Genomic DNA, 24,588 nt, shown 5'->3' on the forward strand with positions numbered 1-24,588 from the left:
TCTATTATACCACAGCGCTGCTGAATGCTTGATTCTGATGGGTCAGAAGGTGTTGATTAATTTTCTATAAACAGCAGATGTGAAAAAGAAAATCAATTAATTAATGTGCTCATTCTAATAATGTTATTGTTTCCATAGTAACAGCTCATTCACAGGGACTTGTATGGCTTGTAATAAATAGACTTAAGAAAACAATGTTATTTAACAAAGAAAAGTGACTAATTGTTTATATGGTGAAGTTTTCTATAGGGAGATATTTATTTAACATGGATGGAAGGAGTCTCCAGTGCCAGCGCTTTGTAACAGCCAGAAGTAAAGCTTTTCCTGTAGGTTTTCATACATGAGAAAGTCTTCAGGACAGAGGAGTTTGCGCTTTCATTTCTTTTTAACAACCACAAGAGAGAGAGAAAAAAAAAGACAGAGTCTGGTGGAGAATGACCTTTTATAGGTGCTATAACATAAGTGATAAGGAACTAACATTAAAATCTAGCAAACTATAACTACAAATGGATAAAAAGTAAAATGTACATTTTTTAATTAATAAAAATTGTAAGTGTTGGCAAAGTGCTGTAGTAAAATAGGAATAAAACACATTGGAACATGATGTTATTGTAAAATAACTACCTTCGGGGCAGTAACTTCGCCCACATCTCTACCTCATAGTTGGTTGCTTTCCTATAACAGCATGTCCCAAAGTGCTTTATTCCTTACATAACACACACTAATTCCTCACATGGTGGGGATAAAAGACTGTTTCTTATCCTTGTAAGGGAAAAGGACATCACAGCCTACAAACATTCATACAGTAAACTGGTATCAATATGAATTTTCAGATTCATATTGATACCATTCACAATACTTTGATTTAAAAGAGCAGAACAGTGCGATGTCAACTAAATTAAGCGCTGTTTAGCAGTGTTTAGCAGTGTTTTCAAATATACAAAAGTGTTACACACTATTTATCCCTGTTGTACACTGGATTTACAGTGCACTCTGGGTAATAATACAGCGAACTCTCCGGAAAATAGTTTTTACACAGTGCTAAATGACATCTCTTAACACCCAACACCCAAACCCGACGTTTCCTCGGTACTTTGGGCTAATCTAAAGTGATGGAATTTTGTTTAAGAAAGATATTAGGTAAAACAAAATGCGTTCATTTCCAATATCCAGTGAATTGATTCCATTTCTTAGTAGTGCAGTCAGGCTTTTGGCTCTTACTGTAGCAGCGAGATCGATTAAAGTATTCATATATCCGTCAATCGACACAATCCAGACAGCGTATTTACTACTGTGAATAATATCGTCTAACTATTCCAGACCTTGACTAACGTTTTAGGTGATGACAGAGTGTGTCACTCACGGCCAACTCCACTCCCCACGGCTTTGCAAATACACAACACGTTTGAGGAATGCCTGAGAGAGATGGAATCTTCCAAAAGAGACATGGAAAAATATACAACCATCCTGACATCACTTTCAAGCATCTGACTAGTAAATAGAAAAAAAAATGTTAATAAATGAGCAAATGAAACTTTCATACAACTGCAGTTAGGCTTATTCATTGTGTTGTTCACAGCACTCGGGTTAATAGTGTATTTAATTGCTTTTAAAATTGCTGTTTTGAAGAACAATGGCGTCAAAAATTTAATAATATAAAAGAGAAAAGCCATCAACGCTACATTAATGACTCTTCGTTGACACGTTATGGCATCATTTTAATTACACAACTCCTTCTAACACTCTTATTTTATCCTTTTTACCAGTCCGAGTGGATTCATATTTGGTCACACTCTGTTTTCACCCACACACACACACACACACACACACACACACACACACACACACACACAAACAGTGCAGTAAGCTCAGAGACCTCAGCCTTCCAAAACACAATCACTTCGGCTTGCTAATCCCAGCAGGAGCTTTTGTTTAAGTTCACATTCCGCCTGAGGAGAATCAGTCGGCCTGTTTATCAGCGTTTGAGGAAGCCCCCCCACTGAGCCACGGCGCATTATCCCCCTTCCTGATGGAGTTCTTCTGTAGATCTTAAGCTGTTTATCCCAGCCCTTTGTGTGACAAACCAACTAACTTCATCCGACTCTTTTCTCCTGTTACATCAAACGGAAAAGATGCTATGGGTTAAACATTCTCTTGGGGGAAAAAAAAAAAAAAAAGACATTTTGCATTGCTGCAGTCCTGATATTATTATCATTACTACTCAACTATCACTTTTTTACTGTTAAATAATATTAATAATAATACTTTTGATTCCTAGAGTACCTTTCTCGGGGTCACTTTAAGGTGAAAACATACCTTACATAAACATAAACCTTACATTTATACTAAAAGACTAACAGAACTAACAGAAGCTTTACATGATGACAGTTGAGGATAAAAATAAAATCTAACTAGAGCAGTAGGATGAGGGGTGAGATGGAAATACCATCCCACAGGTGAGGGGTGAGGGGTGAGATGGAAATACAATCCCATAGGTGAGGGGTGAGATGGAAATTACCAAAAATTAAACCAACCTTTATGCATAGAAAAAAGTTATCATGCAATAATACACCAAAAGAGCTATCTTCATTTCTCCTAATAAAAACAACAGATGAGCCAATATGACATATGAATCTGTAAAGATTGACAGAACTCTCTCTTAGTCCTCTCACATCAGTAACATCCTGCCCGGTGCCCTCGTCTCGACTGATTTCTCTGCTTTAAATACATGCAGTATTGTTGAGGCCTTGCTTTCTGTCAAGGTTAATGAAGAATGTTTTGAGTCCACTAATATGAAATCAAATCCACTGACCATTTTCCACCGTGCTTTCAGTTTGAGGCCAAAAAGAGGGGGAGAAAAAGAATTAAATAGGACAACAATAATGTGTCAAGTTTTTGAAAAAGTGGGAAGTAGCCCTCATGGGGAGTTTGAGTACATCTGAACATCGATGAAAATATTGAGGAAGGTTTTCGGCTCAGCTTTAAAATATGGAAGAATTGAGTATAAAGCATCGACGCTTGTGGTTCCATGGGATCCAGGATTTTTAAATTTAGTTAGTGCCAATCACAAGCCACCAATATATTTATTATTCAGTTCATATAGCTATTATCATGTTTGATCGGCCCCTCGAATTCATAAAATAAATCAGTACTGAGGGTTTTTAGTCTCAGTGTCAGGAGTACCATTGTGGCTAACAGAGAACATTGTCAGGATGATTAGCAAAGTATTTGACAAGAAGGTTAGGTTAAAAATGTAATGTGCTAAAAGCCCCCGCTGCAACAAACGTTGGCTTAACAAAAAGTTTGTTCTCAGTTAGACAAAAATTAACATTAATAGTGTTAATGTTCCTATACATGGAAAACTGTTGCAGCAAAGTTGTTCACAAACATTCTCAGAACCAAAGATTTCTAGAACCATAATGTTAAAAAGTTGCTAGCAGAGCTAACATTCTACAGATTAGCATTTCGTCATACGTTTCTCTTATAATCTGCTTGCTTGTGTTAGAGCAGTGCTGCAGTTGTGAAATCCTGGTTTACTGCCCTGCAATTACTCAAACAGAGATCAGTAATTAAACCCGAGGTGTTATTCACTGCATAGTCATTTACAGGCTCTCGCATTTGCCAATTTTCGCAGTGCGATTTGCACTAATCTGTTATCTCTGAGACACCTCGTCTTCCCCCAGTGTCTGATGATGAAGCTGGCTCTTCCCGCTTTATCTGCACAATCCTCTTTCCCGCAACCTTTAAAGGTCACGATCTGGAACGCTGGCTTGATAACTATACACTGACCAGGGACCAGAGAGGATGGTGATGCTTGATAAAAAGGCATCCTCAGATAGCCAGTCTGGGGGTACACACACACACACACACACGCACACACACACACACACACACAACATTTTCATTCCCTGTAGCTCCTTTCTCAGTCGGTGTAAAGTTATCAATACGCTGATGCAGACGAATCGATAAATGGTTGCCATAAATACAGCACTGTTCATGTTCCCCCTCTGTTCAGCTTCATAGAACGATGGACAATGACTTCAACACATTTCCCTGAACTGAGAGAAGAACAGAACTCGAAATTCACTTACAACAGAAGTCTAAGGCCAGTTCGAAAGATTAATCAGAAGGTATTGATTCATTTTCTATAACAGCAGCTCTGACAGCAGATCCAGCTGCAAGACATATAACAGGATTATATCATTGTGCTCTTTCTGTTTACATTATCGTCACTATATTATCGTTTTGAAGGTGTCTAATTGCTGATATGGTGAAGTTTTCTGTGCATTTATTTAGCATTTTTTCGAAGGAGTCTCCAGTGTTAGTGCTTTGTAACACTTAGGTAAAGCTCTAACAAAGTTTGGAACTACCGTCCGAACCGTGCTGTTGCACAAAAATAATGTACACCTTCTGACCAATCAGATTTGAGAATTCAAACTCGCAGTGGTAAAAAGGAAAATAATCAATTTCAAGGTAGTAACATGGAAGTGACACCGCTTTGCATCAGGCTGCATCACACCATCCCATCGTTGATTAGTTTCCTCTAACAACACACTCTTTCACTGCTCATTGGGATAAAATTAAAATCTGCTCAACTTTTCACGCCAGTGTTAGAGCAGGTCTTACGAAAAGTCTTACCAAAGCTGTTCTTATGTAGTTTGATTCAACATTCCATGAAACAATACAATAAAAAGTAGTTCCAATTACTAATGCTTTCCCAAAAATTTTGTGGTGTCCATGTGTGATTAGATAGAGATGAGGCATAAGTATATATGCTTCCGTCTGAAGAAATAGTTGTCATGGATGGTTTGGAGACGGATACAAGTGCAGAGCCTTTAATTAATTGTGAAACACTTGAAAAAAGGTGCAACAAAAACACAAACTAGACAAGCGAGGAATGGCATGGATAAGACAATAAACAATGACGCTACATACAACAGAGGCTAGACGAGGAGTGCTGTACAAACATGACTTAAATAGTGATCACTGTGCATAAACGTGGTTCAGGTGTTCATGATCATGTGACTTGGTGTGTGACGGAGAACATGGGGTGTGCAGTGGCTGATGGGTGCTGTAGTCCCGCATCACTACCGGCGCTAACCTGTCAGTAGTCCCATATAAAAGGTTTTGAGCTACTTTGCTGACTTGGACTGAATAATTTCTGAAAAAAAAACAACATATATTTATTGGTAGAATTCAACAGGTCCTCTGTAATAGACTGGCATCCTTTCCAAGGTGAATTCTCCTGCCTCCTTCCAGTGGTCTAAGGATAGGTCCCTGGATCCACTGTGACCCTGACCAGGACAAGGCAGATGTAAATATGTAGAAATGTCTATTCATAGTGATTGCAAATACTCTGCGATGAATAGACTTTAGACTAAAAAAAAAAATTGTTGGCGCAATCCTTAAAAGTGAGAAATGGAAAATAACTAAGCGATCAGATAATATTAGGACAACCTAAAAATTTGTCAACATGAATCATCACAAGCTGAGGCCTGATGATCTGGACTGAAACACCACCAGAAAGCTGTTCATCCCTGTAATCAGATCACAACATTGAGCAAGCTCCTTGAAACAAAAAAAAATTCAAATGTAACAAATTAGGATCCAAAGAAGTGTTAAGTGGCTTCACCACGGTTCCCTCCATGCAGAACAATAGAGTCGATATTGAGAGCAGCGACTCAAGAAAACAACTGTGCTGTCCTGGACCCCACTGAGACTCCTGAGCTCAGGAAATGACCATAAATGGACTGATCCACCTACAGCCTGCACTGTAAACACCAGAGACTAATATGCACTTACAGGCCACACTGCGTGCTGTCATACCCACTTACCTTTGTGCGCTTGGGCTTTTATTCCATCGTGTGATTTGGCCGAGGTGCTGTGTAATCAGCTCTCGAGTGTAGGTGGTTAACGCACGATTTCACCCACTCGAGCCGAAGTTTGTTTGCTCCGTGCACTAAGGAGACGTGAAAATGTATTTCAAAAGGAATTCATAACAACACACGGGTCCTAAAAATCGCTGGCAGAGATGACGAGAGCAAAACAGTGATGACTGAAAGTATTTTTGTCTGTTTTGTTTGAAAAGGGAGAGTAGCACAAATCCTTGTTTAGGCACCAGGATTAACAAAGGCTTGTTTTTGTCTGTCAATGTGCTCTCCCTCCTGGAATAAACATCTTTTCCCCTCACTCTTCCTTACATCAGGAATCCCCCTAGTGGTTACTGAACTGCAGTCTGAAGAAAATCCCACTGCAGAATTAAATTGTACAATTTTGGAAACACCTCACTTTGGTACATTCTGTTCTGTTTTTTTACAGGCCTCATGGGTTTCCAAGTAGTGAAGTAAAAAAAAAAAAAAAAGAAATCTCTGCTAATAAATCTTGTACTTTCATTACAGGCTATGTGAGAAACATTCCTGGACGGCGTACCTATCAGGAAGCGTCATGTGCCACACAGGAAGAAAAGAGGGTGACCAGACGTCCTGTATTTTCAGGGAAAATCCTATATTTCAGTTTCGCTGCAATTCATAACATATTCTTATAAATTGTGCAACGTACTTCAGATGTTTTCTTCATTACTGGAACACGGCAGACTGATACACTCATTACATGTACACTTTTGAGATACAGAATGATATTTACTCTATACATGTTTGATCACTAAAATATATTCAAATATTCACACCCTAATATAGTCTTTTAGAGGTTACCTCCATCATTAGTTTGGCTCAGGAAGCTGCCATACAAGATACACCTAATTGTGATTATTGGTTAAATTGTCTTTCTAGTCTGATGTTAAGTGACTTTAATAATTAAGGGGGTGTGCTGTTCAAAGAAAACAATCAGTTACCAGGATGGCGTGATGAAGCAGAATCAATATTACCATAGTGAAGATGATTATTTTCCAATAACAGCATATCAAGAAATGCTTAATTCCTCTTATATCACGGCAATTTTCAAATTATTATAATTTCTATTTATTAAAGAATGAAATGTACTTTATAACTGTTTGTGGTTACATTTAATGTTGTTGGATGCTGACAAAACATCCTAGTTCCTGTTATCACTTACGTTACTGCAGCTATAAACAATAATTCCTTCACTGTCTCCATTTTTTCCTCTCTCTGCAGTTAATAAGACAAAACGCAGATTATTATGATCAGATGAAAACTATGCTAAGTAATAAATAAAGTGTGTATGTGCTGGACTATGAAATATTTGCTTACTTTAAGGATATGATATTTTAATGTCAGAAGTGAGCTTTAGGCACACGGGCAATAAGGAGAGAAAGAACCATATATCTTACACGACAAAATCAATGTTCTTCATTTCTCCTGTTTCCTCTCTTCATTACTGAACATTTTTCTCTACTCATTAATAAAAGTTCTGAATGTTCGTTTTGTCTCACAATATTTCGGCACTGAGTCTCTATTGAAAACTCAAACCTGAAGCACGACTTTATTCCAAAACCAGGCCGCAGTTCTGCTGTGGGAGAACATGAAAGCAGAACCCGGGTTGCATGAGAGCAACTGTGTGTGTGGATGTTTTAATTTCAGTCAGAAAAGCCAGCAGAGATTAAGCGAGCTGTCCTGTAATTATATACTCGGCTCATGAGAAAGCCCTCTGCGCCTCGAGCACACTGTAAACACTGCCACATGTGAAATCGGCCCAAAGAGGAACAGACGCTCAGCACAGCCGTGTGTTAGTGCGAGAGGTTGCTCGATACATTTCTATTCGATACACGGTGTGTGTCGATATTATGTCCCAGGTGAAGAAAGACGCTGCTGGATCCTCTTTGGGCCGATTATCTTGATTAATAAACAAAACAAACAGCAGGTTTTGCTTATTAATGAGCAGCGTAAGCAGAAATGCTGAGCAATATGTGATGGAACTAAACAGATAGATCTGGGATAATGTAAAATATTGCTGCAACTAACTATTATTTTGGTAATCAGTTAAGCAATCAATTAGTTAAGAGTCAACCCCAAAGCTCCACACACTGAAAATAATTCGCCTGTGTATGCTGACATTTATTTTGACTTTGTCTGGTTGTAATTGAACAAATCAGGCATCGAAATGCAGGTAAGAACCTCCGCCAGCTAAGTGATTAATCAGTCGATTTTTTTAATGATTTTATGATTAATTGATGAGCGAGCAGAGGTTCTTACGTGCATTTCAATTCCTGATTTGATTCATTCCAACCAGACAAATTCAAAAAGGTGAATATCTACAGGTGAATCATTTTCAGTGTGTGTATGGAATTGACTCCAAAGCTTTGGGGTTGTTGTAAATTTGTAAAGTTGTAAATGTTTGGAATCAGTGAATCGACTCTTCTTGGGATCGACTCTTTTTTTGGGATTGACTCCCAGCACTTTCGATAAGAAACAAAAACTGAATGTTTACTTGGTGACATGATGCTGCCGGGTCGAAAAATTAGTTTAAAAGCTAACTGATTCAAATTGCTTCACTACTTGTGGTGTGAAGTGGCACAACATGCTTCATGAAATATACCAACTAGTCACTAATGGAAATTTTTTTGCCAGATGTTATTTTCACAATAATTTTAGAATGGCTCAAATATTTACCCCAGTTTACAATATGGTTATTGTATTTTATTAGACTTTTATCAGACATGTGTATTTTTCCTTATTTATTAAAACTAAAATAAAAAAAAAAGAATTACAGGATTGGTCTCCCAGTGTGCCTTCAGATTTGATGAAAAAAAACAAAACATAATGCTTCTTCCCAAACTGGACAGAGTTTATCTTAAGGACAAAAACTCCCCGGAAAAATGGGACAGATCATTTAAAGCGTCAGTTATAATAATTATTGCATGCATGTTAAGTTTTGCAAAGTAGTGTGAAAGTGATTGTTGGTTTGTGCTTCAAAGCTTTTAGAAGCTGACATTATAAAACAGAGAAAACTTTTCACTCTGCAGTTTCCATCATGGTTTTTTAACTTTCATTTTTTCAGGTGAACGGTCAAAAAAAAATGCAACACATTTGAGGTTTTCTTCACTGAAGAGAACAAGAGAACAGCATAAAGCTGTTTCCTGAACTCTGGCCTTTTACCTGCAGAGGAAACACACACACACACACTCACACATACACACACACACATACACACACACATACACACACACATACACACCTATTTCCCCTGCACACCTTCGCCTAAACCAAACACGAGTTGCCGTGACAACAATAACAAACAAAGCTCCTCCTCCTTTTTTTTTTTTTTTTTTTTTTTTTTTTTTTTTTTAGTCTCTTTCACAAGCCTGTCATAGGGCTAATTAACGGCACTGAAGCACAAGAACAAAATAACCGTCAATCCTGTAGTCATTAATTTCTGAATCTCATTAATCTCTTCCTGACTTCTCACATAACATGTCTGCGGTGACGCCAGACATTTTTCTGTCTTCATAATTAAAGGGGAATTCTGCAGTGAAATTAATATTTCACGTTACTAAGGGATAAAACACAATGTGGTGTGCTGTTATAGAAGACGTTATCAGGGGCAGGGTGGTGTGAAGTGGCCCAGTGTGAAGCGGAGACACTGTTACCACCCCGAAGTTGATTATTTTCCAATAACAGCAAGTCCCTAAGTGTCACAGCAATTTGCCTAAGATTACAATTTTTATTTGGAGCAGATGTTTACAGCAGATCTACTGAGAGTTACCAAAAGCCTGCTCCCAGCTCATCTGTTGTGTCTGTCTCACACCTCCTTTGTCCTCTCTAGCGATCTGTGTCTCCCTCTGTTGGCAAACTGTGAACACTGGAACAAGCTTGGTCTCAGTCTCGGCAAACACAGGAATTCACGCAGCTCACTAAAAGTACCGAACTAACTTACGCAGGGCATTTCTGTGAAACACAGAGAACTCAGTATGAAAGTCATTCAAAGTGCATATGGAAAATAAAAAAATTTATAGAGGGGCTCCATTACCATACACACTGTAAAACGAAAGATAACACAGTGGTGTACAATAAAACGTGATGACTAAAATGTAATCACAATTATTTTGCTGAATTATAAAATCACAATTACTTATGTCAAAATATAATAATAATAATAATAATAATAATAATAATAACAACAATAATAATAACAACAGCAACAACAGATTTTGTGGAATCTCTCAAATTTCTTTATAAGTAATAAAATAAAGATTTTTAATAGTATTATTTCTAATAATGATTTATAAAGATTAAAAGATATTTAAATACTACTACTACTACTACAAATAAATAAATAAGTAAATAAAACTGTGATATTATTATTATTATGCTTTTTTTTAACTGCATTTTAGTATATTTTCAATCAAGCAAGAAAGCAAACTTTTCTTTCATACTGTACTTTACTTTGGTACTTTAACCACTGCTGCTGAGCGTCATCAGAAGGAAAATAAATGTATGATAACTAACATTAAATAGCTAAAAATTGGGTTAAAATTCTGAGTTAATAACATTGGGTGTCATCATACTATTAAATTATGGTACAGCACATTAATGCTGACTAACTGAGTCGACTTTGTGCAAACGTCTTCTCCTTAATCATGCAAAATACAAGCAGCATGATGATGGCATGATCACATGCACAACCTGTGTCTCGAAAGTCAACACCACACGTTTGAGGCATGAAATCTCTGAGTGGATCGGATCAGAAAATGGCGAGGGTGTGTGAGGGCATCACGAGGGTGTGAGATGTTCTTCGCCCTTTCTAAGAAGTAGCTGCCTCGCTGGCGCTCAAGTGCCTGTGAGTATAGGCTGTATGTTTGTGGAAGAGAAAAGCAGGGTGTTTATGTGCTTTTAAAAGATTCCCCAGGTTTAATCCGCTTAGCAGGTTTTTACATGTCAGATCCTTAGTCAGCTGATTTTCCAATTTGAAACCCTGCACTTTTGTGAGCAGAACTGTTATGCTGTGCCTGTGGGGAACTGTTATTTAACTGCTGTTTAACTTCTCTTTTTCCTGCTCTGAATGCGAGATGAAGTATATAAGGGCAAGTGTAGGCTGATTTGGGTGATGGCTGTATAACTACTTTTGGCTCTGGGTGTGTGTACATATGTTAGTCAGTGGCCGTGTGTGTGTGTGTTTCCCTATCAGTCTCGTGGGACTGGTTGCTCACTCTTTCCAACTACATCAATGTTCCACTAAGCAGAAAAGAAAGCCTGAGCCATACACACACACGCACACACAAAATGGGAACCAGCCAAATGTCCCCACAAGGTCAAAACTTTTCACATCCTTGTGGAGACATTTGGTTCCCACCAACATATAAAAACATGCCCACACACACACACACACCCACACACACAAAATCCCAAGCCCAGCGACGCACTGACAAGCAGGCAGCACGAGACTAACCATTACATCATGCAGCATGACACTCCACCCCACGAGCTCAGCTCATCTCAGTCAAAACACAGCAAAGTTCTACACACACATCTGCAATATCGTATTCAACATCAAGTCCTGCTTTAGTTTACCACAGTTTGCTTTAGTCAGGGCCACTGTTTTACTGAAGCTATATCATGTCAAATATAAATACATTTCAGCGTCGTTCCATGACACCCGTAGCATGTGTGTGATTAGCAGGAGCAAGAGGTTTAACACGTTTTCCTGTACTTAGGAAAAAAAATGGAAATTGGTAAATTTACTGACAACTTACTTACAATAGCAAGTGATGAATTCAATCAACAGACTTCCATGCAAAACTAGTATTTATAGAACAGGTTTATGAATTATTCAATAAAATGGACTTGGAATTATGGAATTAATCAGAGAGACTTTGACAAAAGGAAAAATCTGTGGTTACGGATGTAGTTGTGTGGACCACAAAACCTTGGGGAAAGTATACGTAAACTGAGCTATTTTTTATAATATTGCTCCAGTGATGGAAATTTGGATAAACCTCCATGAGAACAGCTTTGCTAAGACTTTCTCTCACGTCTAAAACCATTCTTTTTTGTGTGTTGTGCTGTAGTTTTGAATTCACATTATACATTCATGTGGCAGCAGCACAGTGCATAAAAATCATGCAGATACAGGTCAAGAGCTTCAGTTAATGTTCACATCAAACATCAGAATTGGGGAAAATGTGATCTCTGACTCTGACTTTGACAATGTAATGGTTGTTGGTGCCAGACAGCCTGGTCTGAGTATTCAGAAACGGCAGGGATTTTCACTCACAACAGTCTCTCTAGTGAGCGGCAGGTCTGTGGCCGGAAACTCGTTGCTAATGCTCTTTACAACCATGTTGAGCAGAAAAGCATCTCAAAACGCACAATAAACCTTGAGGCGGATTGGCTACAACTGCAGAAACCACATCGGTTTCCATTCTGGTCAGCCAAGAACAGGAATCTGAGGCTACAGTCTTGTTTAGTGTGACAGGTTTAGTAGAGAGGAGAGAGTATTTATTGATACCCAAGGGTAAATTTGGTGTCACAACAGCCATAACACAAGAGCAACCAGGAAAACTAAGACTTAAATGTTCACAAGACTTTAACAGAGCACAACAAACTCACAATATACCACAAAAAAAAGAAAGAATAAAAACATACCTATAGGTTATATGTATATGTTAGCCTGGTGGAGGTAGTGTAGTGGTGTGGGGAATACTTTATTAGCACACACTGGGACCCTTCATACCAGTCAAGCTTTGTTTGAATGCCACAGCCTATCTGAATACTGTTGCTAATCACATGTATCCCTTTATGGGCAAAATTTTATCTTATAATGGCTACTTATAATATATATTTTATCTTATAATGGCTACTTCCAGCATGATAATGCACCACGTCACAAGCACAAAGTCATCTCAAACTTGTTTGATGAAGAGAGCACCTTTGGGGTGTGGTCGAATGGGAGATTCAAAGTATGAATGTGCAGCTGAAAAATCTGCAGCAATCATGTGCCAACATGGGCCAATATCTCAAAGGAATGTGTTCAACACCTTGTGGAATCCATGCCAGGACGCGACGTTTCAACAAGTGCCTTAGACATCTACTGAAAGTAAGTTTGTAAGTAAACATCTTTCTATTCTTTTCTCAATACAGGGAAACATATCAAGATTTTTGGTTTCTAGTATAATTTTGTCTTTAAACTTCAGGAGCTAAGGTATAATGGGAGAGAAAATATTTGTTGTCCAAGATGGCCGCCCACCACCCACATTAAAGTTTTGTTCATGTTTATAGATTACAGTAGGTCGCACTGTGTCCTAAACCACATCAGCATGTCTGTGTGATATCCCTGTATTTTATTCTCCTTTGCATATTGCGGCCAACCACACGGTCAGTATTGTGCGTAATACCGCTAGAACAGTATCAGATACCAGATATTAGACACAGACATGTAAATGTTAACAGAGGCTGAAAAGATAAAGATAAATATGAGAAGATGATCAGGGAAGACATGTTTGATTTGAGCTATAGCTACCAGTTTATCATCGGGCAGAGGGTGTGTAGCTGATTTCTACTCGATCAACATGACCTGAGGTTGATGCTGGTAAAACCTTTCAGCTTTGTGCCATCCTTTCATCTATTTTTATGTAAAAGGGCGTCAAAAACAATAAAACGTCTATTTAAGGCATGTGTATGATGATTTACAGAACACTATAAGCTTTCTTGACTTGTTAGAAACATTATCAGTAGATGCCAGACACCAAAAATATCTTGGCTGATCAAATATTTGGAGTTAATTCACAATTGTTTTGCCAAAATGATGCTTTAAAGGACTAAATCTACATGCAGTACTTACATTTATAATCTGCTGACAAGATTTCTTTTTTTTTTTTTTTTAAACAAGGCCCTCTGCTTCATCACACCACCATATGACACCAACAAAAATCCTGACATGAGCAATTAATGGAATTGTTTTGACCTGGATAAGTTATCATAACACGGTTAAGCACTGTGTTCAGACAACTTCAACATGATCATAGTCCAGTAGTCACGTCAAGCGCATTTTATAACCCAGCTATCAGTTCTGGCACACGCTGTATCAGTGTCTGTGAATGACATCTGAGACGTCTGATTACGTGAATGACGTCTGAGAGGAAATAAGCCTTTTTGGGACAAAACATATGCAGCGTAAGGAAAAGAAGTGTGTCACTGATGACAAGGCAACGTAGGCAAAAATCCACCTGGTGGTTTATGACAGGCTTTTTCATCACAGCTGAGAGAGCGTATGAGCCACAGTGTCCGTGTGGGATAACAGGTGGTGAAGAGAAAGGGAGAGAGAGAGAGAGAGAGAGAAGCTTACAAGTCTAATCTAGGGACAGCTGCAGATCCCAAATTAGAGAAATGCCAACATTATGAATGGCATTGACAAAGTGTAGGAAAGGGTAGTTTTAAATTGAACCCTCTTACAAACGAAAACTCTGTCTCCTCATAAATCCTTTGATTCCTTCAGAGAACGTTTCTAGATTTCATCTTTTGGTCTAAGAGCACAGTAGATCACAATATGAGGAATTAACAGTGTATGCATTGTGTTATTTTTAGCTCTGTTAACAAAGAGCCTGCAAAATTTTTAAAATTTCAATTATATGCAAGGTATAAAAAAATTTGAGGATGTGCTGTGAATGGAAAATAATCAACAACAAGATAGTGTGATGGCACCCAACACAAAGCACAGTTACTGTAATTACCCCAAAAATGAATTATTTCCCGATAACAGCATTTTATTCCTCTTAATTCGTCAACAATTTGCCAACTTTTTATTAATTAAAAAACGTCATACAAGTCCCTGTCTAAGTTATTATAGAAATGATAACATTTTAGTATAAATGCATCAACATAAACATTACAGCTGAGAGGTGCTATTATAGAAAATTAATCAACACCTCCTGACCAATCAGAATTGAGAATTCAGCAGTTCTGTAGTACAATTTTATTTAACATCCATTAAGAAGTTTTTAGTACAGAAAAGGTAGAAAAAACCTTTTTTTTAGCACAAAACAATATTGCCAGGCACTGTATTGCTGATACCCATGATACTGCCACAAAAATGTCTTGTGTACAGTTTATCAATATTGTATCACAATATTGGTATCTTTATGATTTGGGAGATTAGGTTGATTTATTGGTTCTGAATGAAACCCTGCAACCGAGTTGCTGCACTTCTTTAACCATCCAAAAACCCTTGAGTATTAGAGACACCCTAACATGTAAAACTGCTTTACAGAGCTCTCTTTACAGGCTCGGGTACACTGAGCGAATGAATGTGGGTCAGTGGTAATCTACAGTAATAAAGATCGTGAGACATTGTGTTCGTGATCCGTGCTGCAGATTAGAGAAGAAACTCTGAATCAGTAACCCTAATCTTCAGCATGCTTTATTGCTGGTGATCTAGACTGGCTTCCCACAAGCCTCTAGCACAGAACATATGACTAACATCTCATCAATATGATGCTATATCTGAGATACGCTCACAGTGTAGAGATCATTACGCTGAATTTTAAGCAGAGCAAACAGCAGTAGTGCTACTATGTGTTCGCATAAAACACGGAAGGTTTACAGCTTTTTCCTGCATGAAACATAACGCAGCGGTGTGCTAATACGTGCAAAATGCACTATATGCTCAAGACAATGTACTCTGAGATTCAGACAATTTTTTTTTTTTTTACAAGCATAGCACATAATAAATAAACATAACAATAAATACATTTTTGTCTTTATGAATTTTCAAGTAAGTGTAAAAAGCATCCCATTGAAATGATTCGACTAATAAAATATATTTAAGTTCAATATATTTTAAGTGGTAGTAGCTTATTTGACTTTTTTTATGGATTCGAGACATGCAAAATTGTAAAACTGACATCAAGGACAAACAAAACAAAAAAAAAGCCATGCAAAATTAAACAGTGAAAATAATAGTGTATATAAGCTCCAGAGTTGTGCAACAGAATAGCGCTTGCCATATCACAGTTCAAAACCCAGCAATGCCACAGCCATCTGTGTACGGGTGAAATGTAATATTTTTAATTAGCAATGAATACAATATTAAAGGAGTAAAGATGCAACATACATTAATACGCAATTGCTTTTCCTTTAGATTAAGTCAAACAATGAATTCTTAAAGGTTACACTCAGTTGTGATGACCTCCCACAGATGATGGACCAACTGACATCAATAACATGAATTTGGTCCTTACGCTGAATGATCTGCAACACTTTTGTGGCAAAAGGAGCCTTGGTCCATTTTTTTTGGTTCCAGAGTGTAGTCTCAAGAAGCTCTACATCTCTACATAAGAACAGATATAACCCACAGGACCTGAATTAACCACTTGCTCACAGCTTAGCTGTGGTGGCTTTACTTGCACTTTCCTATGAGAACTTTCCCTGCGTCTCCACCATGAACTCCTGCTTTCACATCCTTGTACGCTTTTGCTATGAAAGCTAGTATTGATTTCATAAACTGCTCTGTCTGATGTTACAAGTTCTTTACTGAAGACATCATCTTTCATTCACAGAATAGGCATGGATGTGAAAATTCAAAAACATGAGAGCCATTTCCACTACTATTTGTAGCTGTTTTTCGTGTTTTGTGTCACCCTGTGCCTCTCTCCTATTGGTGGATTTTTAGATAAGGGTCATAGCAGCGGTCAAACTTTTGAAGCTGGCAAAAAAAAAAAACAAAAAAAAAAAAACTGAACAACCTCTGACTCCAAACATCCACCCAAAGTGCTTGTAGTTCTTCAAAATCTACTTCCACCATCAACATGCGTCTATAAAAGGGGGTTTCCCTAGGATTCAAACTGGGAAATCCATTCTACTTCAGATTCTACAGAATCTACCATGCCAGTGAAATGAGATGCAAGTGGACATGCATCGATGAGCATTTTTTAAAAATTCTGACTGGAGTTTCCCTTTAGGAACTTTTAAAAATTTACACGATCCGCCTGGTAAAAATTACACTGGGTATTCTTCTAGGGTACCTCATTTGGACACTAACCTTCCATAATGAATTTTGGGAATTTATATTCCAATACAATAACTATACTGCACTATACAGTGGATAGTGTGTGATTTTTTTTTAACTTCACAAGAGGAAATTGTGGAATCCCCGCCATTTGTACTTGTCGTGACTTTCACTTTCATGATGTCCCTTTGGTATTTCAGAAACATCACCTGATTTTACTTTCGAATTCATACAAACAATTCGGCACTATTATTTAAGCAGAAAAATAACACGGAGAATGCCAGAATTCTAGCAGTTTACCACCCATAATTCCAATTTCAACGTATTTCGGGACATTCCCCCAAGTATTTGTGTAGAAAACTGTGCATTGGTGTATAAGACAAAAAAAGTGCAGCTTGTCATGTTACTGAGAAACTGGAAGTCTTCTGTCTTGTGGAGAATAAAATGCACTGACTGTAACAAATGTTACATGAACATCTCCTTAGAGAAAACTACACCATATAAACTATTACACATTACTCTTGTTATGTTAAAATATTTTTTTTTGGATTATGCAGAGCTTCTGCCATACAGAATGTCAATTCGCTACTACAGAAACAATAACATGACAATACAATACAATGAGTGCTTTAATATAAACTTTGTATAAACCATGATAGAAGTTTAATGGTGTGAGAGAACATGAGTCAGTATATCTTTCATCATATCAAGCTATGTGATGCGTGGATAAACAGTAATATAATACTGATGGACTTATACAAGTCCTGAGAGCGAGGCATTCAGGAGACACAGTCACGAGCAGAAAAACTTCTCTGGGTGACTGTTTGGCTGTGAATTCATGAAACAGCCAGAGAAAACTTCAATAATCCCACCAAGCAAGAGTGGAACGAGGATCAGGCCTCACTCGTCACCCGAGCAGCTCCCCAGTCACACCCGGTTAAAAGATTATTCTGAACACATTCAGCTGGGATTAGTACTGGGCTTATCAATGAGCACGCTCCGGTGCTTCTGTCCCAGCACTGGGGTCACTTCAGCTCAGCCAGAATGACCAAAAAACTTGGGTGTACTGTCCAGAGAAAAGGCCTGAGACATGCACACTTGTTGATAAGGCAACAGGTGAACAATCAACCCAGATCACACATGTGACCTCGAGGCTTACAAGCTCATCATATCTACTGACATGAGCCAGCCTTCTGCACGAGACATATGCTGTAGGATCTAAATATAAACGAGCGTCGTTTTATTTCATATCTGCTTTTAAATCAACTGCGGAAAGTTGTCTATGATAGAGATAAAGCACAGAAGAATTTTTAAATGGTTTGTTCTTCCTAAATAGACAATTTTTTATTATACAGCACTAAAGTCATATTTGTCCATGAGTCTTAGGTATGATCTTAGATTGTAATGGCAAGAATTAGGCTCAAGGTTTAAAAGTATCACAGCAGAAGGATGGCGTGATACCCCGGCACTACGTAGCCAGCAAACTTAGCTAGCAATAGAGAAATTGTGGCTGCTGTAGTAGACAGGTTTGAGAAGTTAAACGAGACTAAGACGATGTAAATCGAGATTCAGATATAGAAATTCCACTCATATCTATGGGAGACAAATGCGAGCTTGTTTACTAGCAGTGAGCTAGCTCCGTTATCTAATATTAACATAATATTACATTATGTAGGATGGCAGGAGAACAGTTCCAAATTGCATATTCATGTATATTTATAGATTTTTTTATGAGGATAAAGGTAAATGATATCATTACTACGGCAATCTTTTACAATCTTGTCAGGTATTTTCACTTCTTCAGTGTTCACCAACTACATAGTTACTCTTAATTTAAAGTAGGTGTTTATCGCCGTGGTACTTTATCATTGTTCGGCTGCTGTTTCGAGATCAGCAAATAGAAATATTGTGTTCAGGTGAGTCTGATTGTGATGTACACCATGTATTATGAAAATATACTTATCGAAAGTACTGTGATATATTTTTGTAATATCGCCCACCCCTAAGGTTTAGCCCATTTTAGTAGTAGTTTTTGCATTTTTTGGGCACAGATTATTTTAAATGTGCATTAGGCAGGATAAAATGGATGCGCATCCAAACACAAACGAGCATTTTGGACCAGAAGTCAGTTTTCCGAACATGTTTTCTCAGCGACTTAATGCACTTTTGCGAAGGCCACAGTTTAATGTACTGTTCTTTTTTTTTATTATTATTATGTTCTACGTATCTTCCAGGTTATTTGTACACGTAAGGAATAAAAGAAATTCGACTATTGCACCTTTAAAGGTATATGATATATTTACTTAGTTAAAGTGTTTTGTGGTGGTCTATAATGAGATACAGGGTCAAAGAACCATAACCACAGTGACCTTGAAGCCTACAATTAGAAACACGGTGAAACATCTATCACAGGTCTCCAGCTTTCCCTGGACAGTGAACTCTGCTGAATAATCCAGCTCACAGAGAAGCGGCGTTTCACAAGGTGATGCTACGTTTGCTCCTGTAGAAAGCCAAGACAGAAATCCCAAACATCTGAGCTGATGTGTGTGTGTGCGTGTGTGTGTGTGTGTGTGTGTGTGTGTGTGTATGAACAATCCCTGGCTCTAGAAACCATATGAGAAGACCTCAGAGGAAAAACAAATGGTAGATCTTGATCTAATGTGACTTCGAATGGGTTTGTGGTGCACACATGCTCCAAAACTGGGTGTCTAGTGATGTATTAATATGAACTGAAAAAAATAAAATAAAATGTAATCATGAGGAGCAATAACTCATGGCTGGTGTGCAATTAGTTTGTGATGGACAACATTTAAGGACATTGTGCTTCAGCAGTGATTCTGATATTGAATGTTCATTCTTTCTCACTTTCATTGGATAACATTTCAATTTCAGTTTCAAAAAAGTTTTATATTTATTTATTTATTTATATTTTTACTTTAAAATACAAGAAAGTGACTTTAGACATGAAGAGATCAACTATTTCACTTTTTTTTTGGTGGAAAATGTACTCAGGTTTGAGTAACTTGATCCTGTTTATTATCAATGCAATAATCATTTTATTTTCAAACAAGCTAGGAGGTATTTTTCTTACCCGGATACTTCATGGCTTCCGACACCCGTTTGCATGGAAGCAGGATTTTCCTAGTATGAATGTGAACAGGAAAGGATTAGACATCCAGTTCAGCTCTCCAGAAGACTATAAGCGATGAGCCTGGGGGAAATGCTCACCACAGACAGCCCACTTAAAGATGTCCTGTCTAATTAAACGTCTGACGAGGCTAATAAAACAGTATATAAACAAAAGTTGTCGTTATAAAAACCGGAAACTTTACACTGGTGTTATTGTTTCGGCTACTTTGCTTCTTCTTCACTTCTTTTCCGCAGTGTTGCTAGACGCGTGCACGCCTCAACGCGCGCCGCCGACACAAGAGGCGGAGTCTCACTCACAAGCCCCGCCCACAATGAGCCTGAGGTGTTACCACAGACAGTCTACCTAAAGATGTCCTGTCTAATTAAATGTCTTCCACACTAAAAAAGGAGTATATAAGCAAAGTGTGTTGATATAATAACCCGAAATTTAACATAGCCTACCACAGAAAATTCACTTAAAGATTTCTTCTCTAAGGAAACATCTGACAAACTAAAAAAAAAAGATATGTAAATAAAAATTTTCGACACAGATAAGACCCTTATATATTAGCCTTATTAGCCTTATTGTTTTTTCTATTATCTTCTTCATTTCTTTTCCGCATTGTTGTTACGCGTGCATGTCTCAAGACAGTGGGCGGGGCCTTACACACAAGCCCCTCCCAGATAGTGGCAGCCTGAAGTAAATTTTACTGAAGATATCCTATCTAATTAAATGTCTTATAAATTTAAACAAATGACGTATAAACAAAAGTTTTAATACAGTCTAAAACATAACACTGGCCTTAACGTTTCGTTTAATTCTTTTTTTTTCTCACTTGTTTTCCACAGCGCTGTTAGTCTCGAGCACGCCAAATCAAGGGGGCGTGGTCTAAAACAGAAGCCCCGCCCATAACACTGAAACCAATTTATAGTGTCTTGTGATCTGAGCTTATAATTTACTTCTATTAGTCAGAGAAATGGAGCACAATAGCATGGTTTTCCATACAAGCTAAAGAAATGCCATGTTATAAATCTGTCTACATGTGTATTAAAATTATGGCTAGATTAATTAAAATATCCTAATCTGGTTGATTTGTAATTAGACCTATTGATGTGATCATTAATAGTGTTGGCCCAGCATATGCTATCAGCACTTTTCACTTTCCTTAGTAAGTTTTTATACATTTATTTGTTGTACTGAAGTGAACTTGTGTTTCAGGTGAACTCCAGCTCAATGAAGCGACTCCTCTAACAAAAGCATCTCTGCTGCCATCCTGTGGAAATATACTGAAAGTACAAGAATGAACAGTGCCCTAGTCATATACAAACTGTGTTGGACTGAAAAATTACACTCCAGTCATGCACCATCAGCACCAGAAATTATTGTATATATATTGAAATTATTATATTATATTATATTATATTATATTATATTATATTATATATATATATATATATATATATATATATATATATATATATATATTATACATATATATACATACAATAATTAAAATAATTAAAATTTTTCACTTACATAAAAGTTGGAAAATACCATCTCTGCAACAACTCTTAAGTATTTGTATTTGGCAAAACATGTCGCAAAACTATTGATCCTTCTAAAGAATAATTAAAATATTTAAAATAAATGAGAAATCAATCCCAGCACTTCCAGATTAATGAGAGATGGTCCCTGTTTATAGATGAATGGGCAGAAAAGGGTTGAGGAAAAAACATATCAGATGGGTTAGACAGTAATTGTACACTACAACATGCACCTAGCCTATATAGTGAGTGACCTGATATATTAGGTACACTGATCATGTACTGTACTCATTTAAGTGAATACAGAGTATAACTATGTACAAAAAAATCCTCAAATGTTTTTCTCTCTTCTATTGGCCAGAGTACCAGCGAAGCACTCATCCGACTTTTTTATTTTTGATAGAACATCGATATCAAAGTTATGAGTATCAGCCAGTATTGAATACAGACATCCTCACAGTAAGAGCAGTCTGTCTACAAGCTTCTGCTGGCCAGTTATGAAAAACATCTGAGGCATGCTGGAGGCCTGCTTTAAGACAAGTTGGAGGCCTGCTTTAAGACAAGTTGTGTCCTGTGTTCACGTGCAAGAGTGCGCTTTTCGTTTTAATGGATTGGAAAATGTGTCAAGTCTGATCTGGTTTCAGCCAAGTATCCAACACCAGTACTCAGTATCTGTGCATCCATCAAAGTATACAGTCAAGTCCATAAGTATTTGGACAGTGACACAATTTTCATAATTTTGCCTCTGTACACCACTACAATGGACTTGAAATGAAGCAATCAAGATGTGATGGAAATGTAGACTTTCAGCTTTAATTCAAGGAGTTTAACAAAAATATTGCATTAACTGTTTAGTAATGACATTGAATTTGCATTTGGTAGCTGTTCATGGGAACTCTCAATAAGCGGTCCAAAGAGGTGTCAATGCAAGTGAAGGAGGCCATCATTAGACTGAAAAAACAAATCAGACCTATCAGAGAGATAAGAGAAACTTAGGAGTGGCCAAATCAACAATTTGGTACATCATTAAAAAGAAAGAATGCACTGGCAACCTCAGCAACACCAAAAGGCCTGGATGACCACGGAAGACAACTAAAGTGGATGATCACAGAATTCTTTCCTTGTTGAAGAAAAACCCCTTCACAACATCTAGCCAAGTCAAGAACACTCTGCAAGATTAACTTGTACCAGAATGAAGGGAAAAGAAGAGTATGGAGAAGGAAAGGAAGGTCTCATGATCCAAAGCAAACCACATCATCTGTCAAACATGTGGAGGCAATGTTATGGCGTGGGCATGTATGGCCGCCGTGATTATTGATGATGTGACTGCTGATAGAAGTAGCAGGGTGAATTCTGAAGTGTATAGAACTATACTTTCTGCTCAGATTCAGTCAAATGCTGCAAAACTGATAGGACGGCGCTTCACAGTACAGATGCATAATGACCCAAAACACACTGCAGAAGCAACCCAAGAGCTTCTTAAGGCAAAGAAATGGAATGTTCTTAAATGTCCGATGACCTCAACCCAGCTGAGCTGCTTTTCACTTACTAAAGACAAAACTGAAGGCAGAAAGACCCATAAACAAGCAGCAACTGAAGGCAGCTGCAGTAAAGGGCTGGCAAAGCATCTCAAGAGAGGAAACTCAGCATTTGATGACGTCCATGGGTTCCAGACTTCAGGCAGTCATTGACTGCAAAGGATTTGCTTCCATGTATTAAAAATAATCCAAATGTTCATGCTTAGGTTAGTTTGTCTAATAACGTTTGAGCCTGTGTAAATGGAGGGATGCTCCAAAAAAGTAATTCCTAAGTAATTAATGCAATATTATTGTTAAATCCACTGAATTAAAGCTAAAAGTTTACACTTTAATCACTTGACTGCTTCATTTCAAATCCATTGTGGTGGTGTACAGAGACAAAATTACGAAAATTGCATCACTGACAAAATACTTATGGACCTGACTGTATATAAATTGATCAGCCATAACATTAAAACCACCTGCCTAATATTGTGTCCTCTTTGTTCCACTCGTCGAGGCATGGACTCCACAGTTCAAATGGCAGATGAAAGCAATATATCATGTATGTAATTAGTTCTTAGTAAAACTGTTTTTTAAAAAAAAAAAAAAAAATGGAGGAAGACCAATACAAAACTGACCAAAAGTAATTAAAACATCTGTGGGTCATCTACGAACCAATGATGATAAAAGTTAATATCAATCAATAAATAAAACTGAAATAGCTTTTTTTGTTTTTTTAAGTTTGCCAAGTTCCACACTCATAATAATACGGTTGTCCCCACATGCTCCTGGTGCTGTAAACTCCATCTGATGATGTGGTAAAGAGCAGTTGGTTATTTGATTGTTTGTTGGTGTACAGAGACAAAATTACGAAAATTGCATCACTGACAAAATACTTATGGACCTGACTGTATATAAATTGATCAGCCATAACATTAAAACCACCTGCCTAATATTGTGTCCTCTTTGTTCCACTCGTCGAGGCATGGACTCCACAGGACCTTTGAAGGTGTGCTGTGGTATCTGGTACCAAGACGTTAACAGCAGATCCTTCAAGTTCTATAAGTTGTGGGGTGGTGCCTCCATGCATCGGACTTGCACATACCACAGTTGCTTGATCAGACTGAGATCTGGGGAATTTGGAGGCCAAGTCAACACCTTGAACTCTTTGTCATGTTCCACAAACCATTCCAAACCTTGGACCATTTTTGGTAGGTATTAACCACTGCATACCAGAAACACCCCACATGACCTGCTGTTTTGAGATGCTCTGATCCGGTTGTCTAGCCATTACAATGTGGCCCTTGTCAAAGTCACTCCGATCCTTACACTTGCCCATTTTTCCTGCGTCCAACACGTCGACTTTGAGAACTGGCTGTTCACTTGCTGCCTAATATATCCCATCCCTTGACAGGTGCCAGTGTAATACACACACACACACACACACACACACAAAATTCCCTCCATAATGACCAAATAA

General features: G+C 37.8%; 1 protein-coding gene across 1 annotated transcript in view; it reads right to left on the minus strand.

The window, feature by feature from the left end:
* Positions 1-20,389, minus strand: part of arhgef3 (Rho guanine nucleotide exchange factor (GEF) 3) — a 90,212-nt gene extending 69,823 nt beyond the window's left edge. Inside the window, exons 1-2 of the mRNA XM_026932691.3 lie at positions 20,143-20,389; positions 20,006-20,055 (exon numbers count right to left, since the gene is read on the minus strand). Of these exons, the coding sequence (XP_026788492.1) occupies positions 20,006-20,040 (35 nt within the window). The 5' untranslated portion in view covers positions 20,041-20,055; positions 20,143-20,389. The remainder of the gene's footprint in view (positions 1-20,005; positions 20,056-20,142) is intronic.
* Between the last annotated feature and the right edge of the window lie 4,199 nt (positions 20,390-24,588).

Source organism: Pangasianodon hypophthalmus, chromosome 20, assembly GCF_027358585.1.
Source record: "Pangasianodon hypophthalmus isolate fPanHyp1 chromosome 20, fPanHyp1.pri, whole genome shotgun sequence".
In the NCBI taxonomy this organism is placed as follows: Eukaryota; Metazoa; Chordata; class Actinopteri; order Siluriformes; family Pangasiidae; genus Pangasianodon; species Pangasianodon hypophthalmus.